The sequence below is a fragment of the Gallinula chloropus genome (assembly GCF_964237585.1).
Source record: "Gallinula chloropus genome assembly, chromosome: 2".
Taxonomy (NCBI): Eukaryota; Metazoa; Chordata; class Aves; order Gruiformes; family Rallidae; genus Gallinula; species Gallinula chloropus.
In genome coordinates this window covers 124,344,239-124,359,283 of record NC_140086.1, presented here as the reverse complement: position 1 = coordinate 124,359,283, position 15,045 = coordinate 124,344,239, and the positions used below count along the sequence as shown (strand labels likewise).

The 15,045-nt window shown below is 42.3% G+C and overlaps 1 protein-coding gene across 1 annotated transcript; it reads right to left on the bottom strand.

The window, feature by feature from the left end:
* Window positions 1-1,142: 1,142 nt before the first annotated feature.
* SGO1 (shugoshin 1) lies at window positions 1,143-5,905 on the bottom strand (the record flags this gene model as incomplete). The annotated part of the gene is made up of 8 exons (XM_084260744.1): window positions 1,143-1,284; window positions 1,524-1,692; window positions 2,214-3,065; window positions 4,185-4,336; window positions 4,497-4,561; window positions 5,043-5,147; window positions 5,492-5,688; window positions 5,770-5,905. The coding sequence occupies 8 exons, from the start codon at window positions 5,903-5,905 to the stop codon at window positions 1,143-1,145; spliced, it is 1,818 nt and encodes a 605-aa protein (XP_084116870.1).
* Between the last annotated feature and the right edge of the window lie 9,140 nt (window positions 5,906-15,045).

Genomic DNA, 15,045 nt, shown 5'->3' with positions numbered 1-15,045 from the left:
GCCCTTTCTTTGGACACTTGCAGGAATAGCACTAGACTCAACTGCAGGAAGAAGTCTGTGATGCAACTTACTCATCCAAAAAGCCACCAGCCATGAGCCTTGGGCTGCTGTGCTACCCCAGTAGCTGTTAGAGGTTGGGTTGCTGAAGGATAAGAGCAGCTGAAGTTAAATCAGTTCCTATGGCATTGAAGAATTTCGGAATGAAGAGGGTAAGGGCTAGAGCTCAAGTATTAGGGCCCCAACAGAATGTTAAGTTTCAATTCCAACACCCAAAGACTCTGCTTGAAAAGATTTGTACATAACTCAAACAGCCACAGCTTTTATTATTACTGGTGCAAGGGTTGTGTAAGGAGGGATCAGTACAAGAGTAATTAATGCTACACATTTATTACAGAAAGGGAGAGGTCTTATACCTATTGAAGAGGAACAAACAACCTGTAAGTTTTTTACTTTCCCATTATTTAATTATCTGTGACATTCAAACTGTTTAAAATTTGCTTTATTACTCCCAGGCTAATTTTAACTCACACTCACAGCAGTACCAACCCACCCTAGTTGTAATGTCTGAGGGCTCCAGCTACAGAATCAAATTACAGCTGACAACCTTGCTCCAAATACCACTTATGCTGCATAAAAATGGGGGAAGGAACATGAAGCAACTCTGTCAGCTGTGGGCAAGAGCAGCAACAGAAACCACACAAGAGCGCCAACCCCCACTGAGCTGTTTCTAAAAACTAAGATGTTTATTATAAGCATCAGTATAAAACTATAGCCATTACATAAACAAGGTCTGTACAAGCCACCCCACAAAACCATTCAGGTACCTGAAAGTCCACCTTTGCTGAGCATTTTGAGATCAAGCAGGGTCTAAGTCATACAGTTACATTCAGCATCATTTCCATCAGTCACTGGATGTACTCACAGATCCATGGTTAGGGATGCCCCCTCTCAAGAGTTTGAATGAAATTACCCTTAGTTATATACAAGTAGTCTTGTGCCTTCTATATCATTAAAACCCCCCTTAATATCAGACACCTAGAAATAATGGCCTATTTGTGTAAGATACTGTCCAACAACAGTTTCACAGACAAAAGATTTTCTTTCTTCAGAGTGAGCATGTTTTGCCAGCATGACTGGAAATCTCAACGACAACCAACAAACTTCTCATTGTATTTTAACACAGATGTTTTTTTCTGAGAAAGGCTTTTAGTGTGTTTCGTCTGCTTGAAAATTGGAGAACGTAGAAACTTTGTATCTGTAAATGGATCACCTCTCCTGAGTTTCCTGTAAAAAAACACCAAGAAACAAAGACAAAATTAACTTTTGCTGCCCACCTCACTTAAAACCTTAGCTTTCAGCTATTAAGGTCAATTTCACATTCACTATTTTGTATTACCAATGCCAAACCTCTCTTTGAATGCTTTGTTAAGAACTTTTTTCCAATATTTAAAATGATCCCCTGAAATCCTCCACCTGATGGAATATCACATACTTTGTATAGAACTGGGAAGACAGACACCTACCCTGCAATACTTGGTTCTTTATAGTTTACAGCAGAACTACAGCTTCTTTTGCGTTTTGGAGATCTTGGTCTTTCATCTTCTGGGACCAGAGGCACATTCCCAGTGTTGGGGAGCGATGAAACTGTATTGGTAACATCACAAAGAGGACGAGATGGCTCAGCAGGGTTCCCTGGGGAAAAAAAAAAACGGCATGTTTAAAACAATTCAGGCAAGCTAGCTTAAAACAGAACATCAGTCAATGTACTAATATGAAGTAACTCTCAGCTATAATTATTGTCTTCGCCTTTCCACTTAAGTAAAAGTACATCAGAGGATCACCACAGTCAGGATTTCAATCTGGGGAAATAAATTAACACAAAGCAGCACTAGGCACAATGCCATTTGTTACTCCACTTCTCCCTCACTTTATACTCTTGTTCTCCTTTTTTTCCCCCCTCAGCTTTAATACTGTATTTTTAGACATGTTTAATGATGTATTAATTCCTTGTTGACCAATTCCTTGAAGAAAACATATCTTTAATTCCAATTTCTGCTGAGGAAAAAAAAAAAAAAGGTGGACAAGAGAATGACATTTTTATAACATCATTCTCTTTGCATTTATTAGAAAAACCAAACCAAAAATCCTAAACCCCTTATCAGTGTTCTCCCTCAGTAAAGCAAAACCAATTATAGAACATTTTCTGCACTTACCAATAGGCTCATCACTTGATTTATTCCTTTCACTCTCTTTTTCATCCTGGACCTTCTGCTCACGCAGTGCCAAACATCTTTTAGACCTTCGCCTGACATGGGCTGGTGGTGTATCTGGGTTGTCCTCTGAGCTTTTCCTCTTTTTGCGCTTGCTCTTGTAAGGTTCATACAGGCTGTCTTCCGACTCGTTGTCAGTATCGCTTGACTCAGTGCTCGTTCCGGAGCAGCCATCTTCGTCATCCACCCCAGTATCTGCCTTGTTCGCCTTTTTTTGTCGAAAAGGTGTAACATGGACACTCTCTTCAAAATGAAAGTCATAAGCATCACTAGATCCACCCAAGGAATCCAGCTTTTCTGAGGATGTCTCTTTACCCTGTCCTTTTTTTGGTCTTTGTCTGGAAGCATTTTTCCGTTGTTTCTGTTTTCCCTTCTGATGCTTCTCTTTCCTTACTTGAGAGCCATCTCTGGTTTTACACGCTTGTTGTTTAAGAACAGAATTATTGTCCAAGTAGAAACATGTACTTTCAGAATCCATCTGCTTTAACACCAGCTCTGAACCTGCCTTGTTTTCATTCAGCTGAGAAATATCTGAATTTATGTTTTCTACTGTACACTTCTCTAGACTTTCCTCAAGACTAATCTCATCCAGTTTAGAATGTTCTCTTGTTGAATCAGGTGCTTCCAAGTACTCCAAAACACCAGTGCAAAGTTCACTGCTGGTTCTCAGCTTTGAATATCGACGCCTGGTGGACACACTTTTTGGCAATGCATTACCAAATCCATCCTCTCTGCTTAAAAACACATTTTCTAGCTCCGACCCGATGTTGTCCAGGTGAGAATCAGATGTTCGCCCTTGTAATTGAAGAAGAACAGTCTTATTAAAGCTAAATAGCAACAAGCTGAAAAGGTTGTTTTGCAAATTACAAGCCTGACAAAAATTAAGACAGGTTAGAACTTTCTGCACACATTTGTATAAACCAGTATACGGCAATCAAGATAAGCTTTGTTTCATACAGCTTCCAGAAAGCAAGCGGCTGAGTATACCGCATTAGGAAGTTCCTCTGAACTGCTCTCTTTGGAAAGATTACCTACAGGTCATTTATTTTTCTGAGCATTTTGCTTTGTTAACAGTTGTTGATTTCATAAATGAAAACACATGACTAAAGATGAATTTACTCTGTTGAACTGTTTAGTAGGTAATGAAACTAGATTGCTTGTACGCAGGAGACAAAACAGTTCTGCATTTCTTCAAAAAGTTTACCAGTTGCCAACACGAATATCTAACTTTAAGAAAAGGAAAGTTACTTGACAGTTATTTCAAAAGCAGCAATTACATTTTGAACTTATAGTCACATTCCCCCCGCCCCCAATTCAGACCAGAGCACTATCTGATACTTAGATTTAGCTACCTGCTGTGGTTTTGCCCCAGCTGAGAGCTTGGCACCACGCAGCCACTTGTTCTTTGTGGGGATATGAGGATTGAGGGAGAGGCAAAGAGAGGGAGAAGACAACCCCAGATACCAAAACCTTGTGGGTTGGGATAAGGATAGTTTAATGAGATAGTAGAAAGATAGATATAACAGGACTTCACAGCAAAATATGTGAAACTGGCAATACACAATTCAGTGTCTCACGGAACATCTCTGAGCCATCCCAAAACTGGACTGTCCCCAAAACCGCACGTCCCGGAGCTGGCCTGCCTCCTCCCCCCACCAGCCCCCCTTTTATGCTGAGCATGACATAATTGGCATGGAGTACCCCTCTGGCCAGTTCGAGTCACATGTCCTGGCTCTATCCCCTCGCTTCTTGTTAGCTGGGAAATACGAACAACTGAAAAGTCCTTGATTGCTTAGCAATAACTGGAAACATGAGTGTGTTATCAGCACTGTTCTCATCCGAACTCCCAAACATGGCATTCCGTCCACTGCTAGAAAGAAATTAACTCTATCCTAGCTGAAACCAGGACATTACCTTCATCTGAAGATATTTTAATTAAGGAAATGGCATTTTCCGATTCCTTGGAGATCTCTGGCACAGGATGAGCCAGCTCATTTCTGTCACTATCAGCCTCCATCCCGCTTGGAAACGCTTGATGACATCCATCAGCAGACTCTAGAGGTCCTCTAGAGAAAATACCAAAGGTAGGGTTTACTCAACAGCAAAGTATTTTATGGCAACGTATTACTTCATTACATTGGACTTCTCCCCATTTCCCAATCAGAAAATTAAGCTTGCTGTAACAGAATTTTCAGCTATAGATAAGTATTATTAAGAGATACTTACAATGGACTTACTTGCCCTATGACACTGGAACTATTTTCAGGAACTGAAGAAAGCACACTCTGATTCTGTCAACAAAACAAACCTTACTGTGAATAAATAGCCAAAACAAGCTTGCACGATATGCAAGTTTTCCACAAAAGCCAAATTACCCACAGAAGGGCCAAAGAGGCCTCTGACTCTTTCTAACTGGCTAACACAAACTGCTGTGGCATCTCACACAGTTAGCTCCCACAAGTAAGCACATTCATCACCAGCCCAATCATACAGATAGCAGATGGGGGAAGAAACAGTGAGGATGGTACAGGGAACAAGACAAAAACCATGGGGCATCGCGGTAGCTCCTACCACCTCATAGCAGAGCTTCAGTCCCACTAACAGCCTTCCAGGCACCCCCACAGTGGGACCTCATGTCATATTGGGAACTGTGGGGACTAGTTGTGCCTCCAAACTAAGGCTCAAATCTAAAAAGTTATGTACATCTATTCTAGAGGGAGTAATGGGGGGGAATTGCAGAAATCCTGCCCCTCCAGAGGAAAAGGTACTTACTGTGCGTATGGAACACAAATTCTTTGCTGGGCCAAGGAGATCAATCGAGTCCAGTAAATTCTGAGAAACCTTTGAAATAATCTCACTCAAGGCTGACAGTTGATTCTAATGGACAAAGGAAGGAGAATAACACTATTACTGTCATACCCCAGTATCAACTACCTATGTAGTAACTTCTTACTAGCATTATGAGATGAGTAAAACTTGAAGATACCTGTGTCAGATATCTTCAACTGTTATAAACATAAGAGAAGACAGATTTTAATTAAAGAAGAAAGAGTAACCACACAAAAAAAAGTAGTCAATGATCAGATTAAGTGAAAATATGAAAAGAGTTATTTTATAAATTATGTTTCTAATCAAACATTTAAGATCATAAAGTTATCAAATGATTGGTACAGATTATGATGTTCAGCTTCACTAAGCCACAGAGTTATTTTTAATAATACCTCAACAAGCCCATGTGCTCGCTTGAACCCAAGATTTCTTTGCAAATCGAACATCTGAAACTTCAGATCTTGGTATTCTTGCTTTAAAAGAAGAATGGTAGCCTGGGCATCCCTCAGTTTGAGCTTTTCCTCTTGCAAAGCCTGAGCTAGAGATTTGTTGTTTGCTTGGATGCTCTTCATTTGCATGGAGCTGTTAGCTACAACAAAACAGTGAGTATTTCAACTTGGCTTAAAAAAATAAATAGATAAAAAGTATTTAAGATATTTAAACACCTTACTTGCTATTTTGCACTTCACAGTGGAGATCTGGCTAATTTTACCCAGCCTCATCCATTTCTGACTTCTTTTCTCTTTCATTCGTTCCTTTATATCATCCAGGCTGTCTTTGAAGGGCTTTTTCAAATATTTAGCCATCTTCTACCTTTAGAAACATAAAGGGTGAAGAAGCCATGAAGCTGGTGCTGCACAGCGCTCCTCAAGGCCAACAGAAAAGGGACGGAAAAAGCAAAAGTAAAGCTTAAGGTATTTTTAAGCTGGACGTGCGAGAGACCCACAAACACAGAGAAACACGCACCTGTGGTGGTTTTCCAAACAGTTTTTTCCAACCTGGCCGCCGTCACCACTGCTGATGGCTCGCACGGCGCCCACCCAGGCAAAGCTCAGGCAGAGGCCTCAGCAAACAACCACAGAACCGAGGTTGGGAAAGCCCAGCCGCCAGCCCCACGTCCCGTAACCTCTAAAGCACCTCGTGGAGCGCCACTTCTAACCCGTTCTTTGAGCGGCTCCAGGGCCGGCGACTCCACCGCCTCCCTGGGCGGCCCCCGTCCCAGTGCTTCGCCGCTCTTTCGGCGAAGGAGTTTCTCCCAACGGCCAGTCTGAACTTCCCCTGGCACGATTTGAACCCGTTCCCTCTTGTCCGCGTTGGGGGTGACGCGACGGTGACGGGAGGGGTGATGTCCCCCGGCTCCTCTAACGCTGACGGCAGGCCCTCATGACACACGCCCACACCCCCCACCGCCCAGCCGTACCTCCTCAGAGCGGCGTATGCGCCACCGGGCGCCTCCCACGCGCGGCCGCGGCTGACCAGAGCCCCAGCGATGCCGGCGATGCCGTCCCCACGCCCCAGCCACCGTCACCCCTCAGCAGCAGCAGGCGGCTCCGGCTGGCGACCCTCACGGAGCCCCAGCTCGTCCCGGCACCAACCGCTACGGGCGCGCTCGGCCTCGGGAAGCAGCAGAACGTCCCCGCGCCACTGGGCAAACCGTACGCGCTGCCCAACGTTCAAAATCCGCCGCCGCGCCCTCCGATTGGCCAGGCGGGCTTGGCGCGTCACATTTTCGCGCCTGGCCCCATCCTTGGAGTGGAACCGGAGGTTTTGCCTTCCGCTTCCGCACGGCAGCCCAGCCCAGCCCAGCCCAGCCCAGCCCAGCCCAGCCCAGCCCAGCCCACCCCACGGTGTTACGCGGTGTCAGGCCCCGGAGGTCGTTGTGGCCAGTAGCGTTGTCCCAGGCCGCTCCGGCATCCCCAAGCCCCGCCTCGGGGGCCTGACTGGAGTTGGGCTGAGGCCCCACCGTGGCTTCACCGATCAGGCCCCGCATGCCGGGTCCTGCGCTCCCTCAGCTGTCAGAGTGGAGAGACGCGGAGACAGAGCCACAGCTGTTTATTAAACAGCAAAGCCAGGAGGCAGAGCCCACCAGTCTTGAGATATTTTGCTTACAGCGATTGCTTGTTGCAGCAATAGCAAGTTGAGCCTTTCCCCCTCGCCCAGACTGTGCTTCTTGTGGAGGGCTCCTAACTCTAGCTGCTGCAGGTGGAAATGAAAAGCCTATAAAAGCTGCAGGGTTAGACCTGTTTCCCAACGCTTACCTTATGAAAGAAACTGTTCCAAAATCCCATTGATAAGGTGATGACAGCACTCTCCCTGTGAGGCTTACATGTGGCCAGGCTGTGATGGGTAGGACAGGTGTGGCTGAGGGTAAGGCTCAAGGGCTGGCATGAGGGAAACCTCCCCAGGAGTGCATTTTTTAATGTATTATTATGTATTTTTTTTTCTGACAGGTTATTTTGTGTTCGTATCTATGCCTATTGGAGTGCTAGACTTTGATTAAACGCTGCCTTATGGTGGGAGAAGAAAAAATGGCCAAGTGATATCTTAATAATGGCAGAATAAATTGTATTTTTGTATCTGAGAAATTAACATTTTGTAGCTACTACACTTTTTCTGACAGCTACTCCTGCCTGCTGGGTCTTACTTGTTACAGCTTGGATGCAGTGTGGGAAGCTGATTTCAAACTTGAAAAATTCTCATAGATCATGACAGAAACCATAGTCCATAATATGTATGCAGCTATCCTTCCCCATTCATTGGAAGGTTAGGTTCTTGTTTTTTGCCAGCTGGCCTCATCTACATGTTTTTTTTCATTAGTGTAGTATCATTTATCTTACTCTCTTACTTCATCAGTAGATAGTGATAAAGTTGGGGTTGCATTTTCTGTTGCCCAGCAAACACAGTTTCCCTTTTGAGGTGTGAGATCACATCAAAAGGAATCATAGGGGTTTTTTTTAAGATTTGGCATGAAAAGTTATGAACAAATTAAACACATTAAACCCTCGTAGTTAGTAGGGTCACACAAAACCAAAGCAATACAATCAGAGTTTCTCTTTACACATTTCTGTGGGTTTTTGTCTGCTTGCTGAGTCTACCAAACACCTACCAACCCATCCTTCCAGCCCCCCACTTAACCCTCCCAAAATCAAACAAAAAAAAAAAATCCCACACGCCTGGGGAAAAAGAAAAAGGAAGGAAGAAAAAGAAGGAAAAAATCTATCACATTCCCAGTAGAAACACTGGCTTTCTGATACTGTACAATTAACTTCACATCCACTTCCTACTGCTGTTTTACAGGCAATAATTGGGCACAGCCCTCCACTCAACAGCAGCTAACAGCCTCATCTAGACCCTTGCACGCAGCTCTCTAAACATTAGATGAAATTATCTCATTGGACTCAGCTTCTGGAGGCTTGGGGGGGTAGTTGTTCTTGGGTCGGGGGTTTTTTTTCAGCTAAGCACCAGCTACTCTAACCCAAAGTACCACCTTTCCCGACAAACTTTGTCTCCCTTGAAGCCAGCAGGTGTTTTGCATTTGGCCAAGTAGCAACTGGTAGTTTCCAGCAATGCTGGTGAGGTCTTCCAGCCATTAGTCATTCATTTGCTTGACATGAATACACTGAGTGTGATTAAATGAACCATGATTTGACTGAAAAAGAATACTTTCCCTGTTGCCATCGAAGTGCTACTCTTAATTACTCCCACCCCATCCCCTGGAGAATACCTATCTCAAGATTGATAAAGCCTCTCCTCACCTTTTTTCTCTTTATTAGTGTTTAGTGTTATCCAACAATTTTGTTACACCTTTTTTTCAGAAACACTTTTGGATCTTTTTGTACATTATCTTTTGAGGTTTAATATTGAATTCTTGTATGCTGATAATTTCATTTTCACTGTTACCAAGGTGTGCTCATTTCTGCATTATTCTCATCTCAAGGCAGTTATATTCCTATTAGAGTATTTGCAGGTTACACTCTCTGTATTATTTTATTTATTTATAGCGTGGAATTCCTGGTAGTGAATTTTTCTAGCTTGACTGACTCTTTGCTGTAAGCAATTTCACATTTTCCTCTATGAAGATTGATGCTGTGATTGATGCCAGAGGTGCTCTAGATGATTAGTTTATTTCTAGCGGGTGAAGTCATGTGGCAAAACAGCTGCTACTGTGACTGGAGTTGGAGTATTAAAAGACTTCCTCTCATCTTGGATTCACTGACTTACATTACAAAGAAAATGTTTCTTTATATAATTACAGCAAGTTAAAGGAACTGGAGCTGCAATTCTGGGAGTGTTCTAGATACTTCTTGTTAGGGTTCAAGTCTGAGTGTGGTGGTACTTGCTGATGTCCAACAGATTCTGTTAGCAGTCCATTAAAGAGGTCAAGGTGGAGCATTCAGATACGAAATACCCTATGGAATGTTAATTAGAATCATAGAATGGTCCCCATGGAAGGGACCTTAAAAATCTTCAAGTTCCAACCTGCCTTCCCCACCTCCATGGGCAGAGACACCTGTCACTAGACCAGGCTGCGCAAGGCCCCATCCAATCTGGTCTTGAACACGTCCAGGGAGGGGTCAGCCAACACTTCTCTGGGCAACCTGTTCCAGTGCCTCACCACCCTCGTAGTGAAGAATTTCCTCCTAATATCCAATCTAAATGTACCCCCTTCCAATTTAAAACCACTCCCCCCTGCACTATCACTCCATGCCCTTCTAAAAAATCCCTCCCCAGCTTTTCTGTAGGCCCTTTCAGGTTCTGGAAAGCCACTATAAGGTCTTCCTGGAGCCTTCTCTTCTCCAGGCTGAACAAACCCACCTCTCAGCCTGTCTTCATAGGAGGGGTGCTCCACCCCTCTGATCATCTTTGTGGCCCTCCTCTGGACCTGTCCCAGCAGTTACTCTTAGTTACTTTTATTGCTACCAACATGAAAGTTCTCATGTAAAAAGAATTTTAACTTTTTTAGTGGATACTTGTGAGAGGTATTAATCGCAGTATCACACAGAATCACCTGGGTTGGAAGAGACCCGTAAGATCGAGTCCAACCACAGCATAACACTACCTAGTCCACCTCTAGATCATGTCCTTAAGCACTTCATCTACATGCCTTTTAAATACCTCCAGGGATGGTGACTCCACCACCTCCCTGGGCAGCCTTTTCCAATGCTTTCAGTAGATTCTTCCTGATATCTAACCTAAATCTCCCCAGTGCAATTTCAAGCCATTTCCTCTCATCCTATTCTTTGTCACCTGAGAGAAAAGACCAACCCAAACATCTCTGCAACCATCTTGCAGGTAATTGTAGAGAGCGATAAGGTCTCCCCTCAGCCTCACCAGCTTTGTCGTCCTCCTCTGAACACACTCCAGCATCTCAACATCCTTCCAGTAGTGAGGGGCCCAAAACTGAGCACAGTACTCAAGGTGCGGCCAATGATAATCCAGTACTTGCTGGGAAGTATTTTTAAAACTCCTGTTGACTTCAATAATGGGATAAATTTGTGTGGCTCTGCAAAGGCAAATGGCTAGACTCACTCACCTTTTCATTCATTTTTAGTGACCACCAGTGGGGGCAGATTAGGACAGAAGAGCAGCCATGATGTGATGATGGATATCAAGCTTTCTTTGATGCAGGCAACTGGATGGCCTCCAGATACCTAACGTTAAACACCCCATCCTTCTTTTCAGCTACCCCATGTCCAACCCTACAGCAGGCAGCTGCAGTGATGATGTTTATATCATCTGGTTTTGACTATCAGTTAAAACTGACCTACTGCTCAGTTAGGTTAGGGTAGGTGATGTGACTTGTATTTCTCTACCTCTGGTAAAACAAGATGAAAATAACAATGCATTACATAAATGAGGACAAAGAAAAAGTATATAAATATACTGTTATGTTTAATAGCAAATTAATTAACATTAATTAATATTGCAAAGTGTTCTCTGTTAGAGGACCACCTTAGAAGTAGTTATTACGCATTACCAGTATTTCCTTGACTTAGCTGGAGAGTGAGCCTGGTTAGTGGTGCATGAGACTGTCATGCTTTCCTTTGTCTTTGGAGTCAGGGAACGTAGTTTATGCTCCTGAGATTTGCTGAGCCAGCTCTCTTCTTGTTTCTGGTGCCGTGCACACTCATGCTGCCTTGCAGTGCTTTTCTCCTTGACCATCAGATGGATCATTTGTGAACTGCCCCCAGACTGTTCAGTTCCAATCAGTTTTGAGTAGGACATGTGTAACTGTCATCAGCATGGAAGTGTCATATCAGGAGCCTAAGAATGTTTGGTATGGTAGAGCTGTGGGGAATGTAAGATGCTGATGCATGCACTGCATCCCTGGAAACTGAAAAGCAGCAAACATTTTTTGAAGAAGATGGCACAGACTTAACAAGCAAAAAGGTCTTGCACTAACCTGACCAAGTTCAGATGAAAATTCTGTAGAAATGATGAGCTGAAAAGATTCTGACAACCAGGCAATTGATAATTGTCTTTCAGCAAGGTTAAAAATAATTGTGAGGATCATCTGGGTGTCATGTTTTTATGTATGTCCCTATGTGCTATTTCTTTCATGTTTCAGAAAGATTTATCAAATTAGACCCATAAGAAGTTCAGACCAATTCTGTTTTGGAGTAGAATTTCTATTAGAAAGAATAACTTTCTTCTAAGTTATCTATAAACACTTCTAATTACAATTTTTTATATATTTCTTCCACAAAAATACGTTCTTCTACTTACAACTAAGCCCACATGCGTAAGAGGAAAACAAGTGTGAGTTAATTGAAGCGAGACAATGTGTTTCATTAAGCTAAAATTAATAAGCAATAAGTCAGCATACCTACATTGATGGTATCAGAGTCTTTTTTGATGTAAATATATATTCCAAAATGTTTTCAATTATTAATCAGTTTAATGTAATTAAGGGGGTGAAAGATTAATAAGTATTTTGATCTGTTCATGAGAGAGATTCTAGAGAGGATAATATATGCAATGGTTATTGTATGGGCCAAATGCAGCTGTCCCTTCCACTACAGACATAATTTATTGTAGGTACTGTGATACATCCAAGCTGCCCAAGCTGCCACAAAATGTTTCCTTTCGGTGCCAGGGGAAATCTTGGATCCCAGAAGGTGTCTGAATCCCATGGTGATATTACAGCAATATAAGTACTAATCCAAAATCTTGAAACTATATAGATATAATGAGCAAAGGAGGAATCATAATGTGTGTATCAGTGTTAAACATTTTCTTACTGTTCCCACTAAGTATGGATCTTAATTTCATTATACCCTCTGTCAGCTGATTAGAACCCTTACCTCCCCTATGCAGCAGCTCTAGAGCGTGCAGTCAGAAACAAGTCTCCCCCTCAAATTTTCTGTCCCCAAGTGTTATAGCAACCTCTGTTCCACGTTACTGAGTGTGACTATCACTGGTCCTGGGTTTCCAAGTAGTTTTAAGTAAGTGTTTTTTATAAGCTTTAAAGTTTATCTATTGACAGGAATATTTACTGACAAAACAGTTTCCCCCTATAGTGTTTGTATAAACGTGTGGCTTTCCACTAATTATTACCCTGTTTTTTTCTGATAAATAAATAGCTCACAGACAGACTAGTAGAATGTGGCATAAAGACACAAAGATAAAACGTGCTCTCATCTGCATAGTGGATCTTGATGATGAGGAGGATACTGTCTGACATAATTAAAAGAAACTAATTCATAGATACAAGGGCATATCTTGGTGTATTTTTTAATGCAAATATGCCTGCCATCGTCTGGGAGGTGAATATTAACCATATAAATGGTACATGCAGCAACACTGGCTCCTGATGGAGCAGGGTGACACCAGGTTGCTACTTCTATATACCTCCCCTCAATGTGTACTGTGATGTCAGAGGAGAGGGGCTTGGTTTATATGGGCAAACCTGGGATTAGAACTGATCTTTTCGCTTTTACATTTCTCTTTAAACATGATTACTCTGAATGTGCACATTAAATGCAAGTATTTGTTGGAGGCCTTATAGTGGTGGATATTGTACTGTCATCCTTACTGGCTCCTAAAGCCACTGGTCAGACACAAGGACAGAAGGCAGAAGAAGTTAATAGCAGCATTCTGCATGTGCATTGGCTGGACCACTGTGCATTGGGCAGGAAAAAATGTCTAGGTAACCAGGTCTCCTTCTAGATCAGAATATTCGGTTTTATGAAGTGTGGAAAAAGCAATTTTCCTTCCTGCTGGGGTTGTGTTGCTGCAGTCAGCTCTTGGAGGTTTGCGTCATGGGTGAATGACTTTCCAAGAGCTGATCATTGTTGGTAGGTAGAAGGCATAGATACAGATTGACACTTTGTTCTCTCACAACAGGTCCTGTGCAAACACTTTTTAATGACTTCACTCCACCATGGAGAACAGTGGAGAGATGATCCGGGTGCGATTTATAGCCAAGGACATACAAAGTAGCAAACATCGTTACCTGATAGAAGCTCATTTGGTTTGGCTCTAGGTATGCTATGCATATTAAAATAAGCAGGGTCATTTTATTACTCAGAGACCTTGTGGGTATTGCTGTGGGTGATACCAGACAGAAAACAGAGGTGAAAAAGGAATGGTTAGTGCTGTAACAAAGCAATACACCCCAAGCATCATTTGGTGCCTCTGCTGACAACCTAGCTCAGCTCACGCTAAGGCTACTGTTTCTTTCTAAGTGAGGGACTGGAAAGACTAGCAGTCATGAGGATCAACAAAAGTAATAACTCTGTGGCCCAAATGACATTGTAATGTTTGACATTAAAATGGCTTATAGTGACTGGGGTTGTTTTGTTTCTCTAGCTTAGCCTGCCACTAAGATCCTGATGTTTGTTTGAACGGTTGAAGCCGATCTGTCACCAGCGAAAGCTGTAAGTGGTGTGGCGGTGGTAAAGAGATATGGAAAGCAACGCTGCTGCTGTGAACTTCAAACATGACAAGATTTGTGATTGACAGAACAGCGGAACAGTGGCAGAATTCTCTGAGCTCTATCTGCACTTTACTTCTGCTTCTCTATATCTTGGTACCTTTTATCATTGTTATCTTACTTTGCAACTGTATTATAATGTCCAGTGTTACAGCTTTTCATTCCTAAAATTTTGTCTGGTTTTCTGTTTTTTTTTAGAATATGTTCCCTTAATTTTATTGAAGAAATCAGAATAAAAAGATACTAGTATTTATATTTTATACTTATATGCAGATACAATTAAGAAAGAGGAAGTATGGAAGCAGTATGTTGAAAAAGACTGTTTTAATGGATGTTCTGAGGTTCTTAGTTTATTTTGTGTGATTCAAATGTTTTAAATTTAAGAACATTTGAAAAATGAGGTGCTGTGAACAAATTTTCTTTAGTCTTAATATTTAAATCAATGAGAGAGAGCATACCATTTGTCGTGATAAAATCATTGTGGAATGCTTGAATATTACTGAAAAAAGTAATTAAGCTATTATGTCACAAGTTTTCATGTAATCGGTATGTTCCCAGAAAGTTTTTCTCTGTAGTTAAGCCAACAATAGCTGATATAAACAGGTTGGGAGAAGACCTTTCAAAATGCTTTAGTAGAAAGCAATCTTACAGAAATTAGATTGAAGTAATTGTCTGTGAAGAATTAAGCAGAAATGTAAACAGAGTTGGTCACATGACAGTCTATGCCTATGATGTAGAGAAAATGAAACTGCAGATGCTCAGCCCACTCAACATTCGGTCACCTTCCTATACGTCTCCTACCATTTTTGCTTTGGCAAGAGTAGGTGCATGTTGTCACAGAAGAATCTGTTGAGGTTTCTGTTACGTACATTTAGATCAAACAACTTATTTCTGGCTTTCTTAATTTCATTCCTACAAATACTGTCGTACCTCCATCAGGTGTGCTGGCTGCTGCCCCAGTCAGAAAAAGAAATAGAGACACACACATGCTTGGTCAATTTAGGCCAGTTA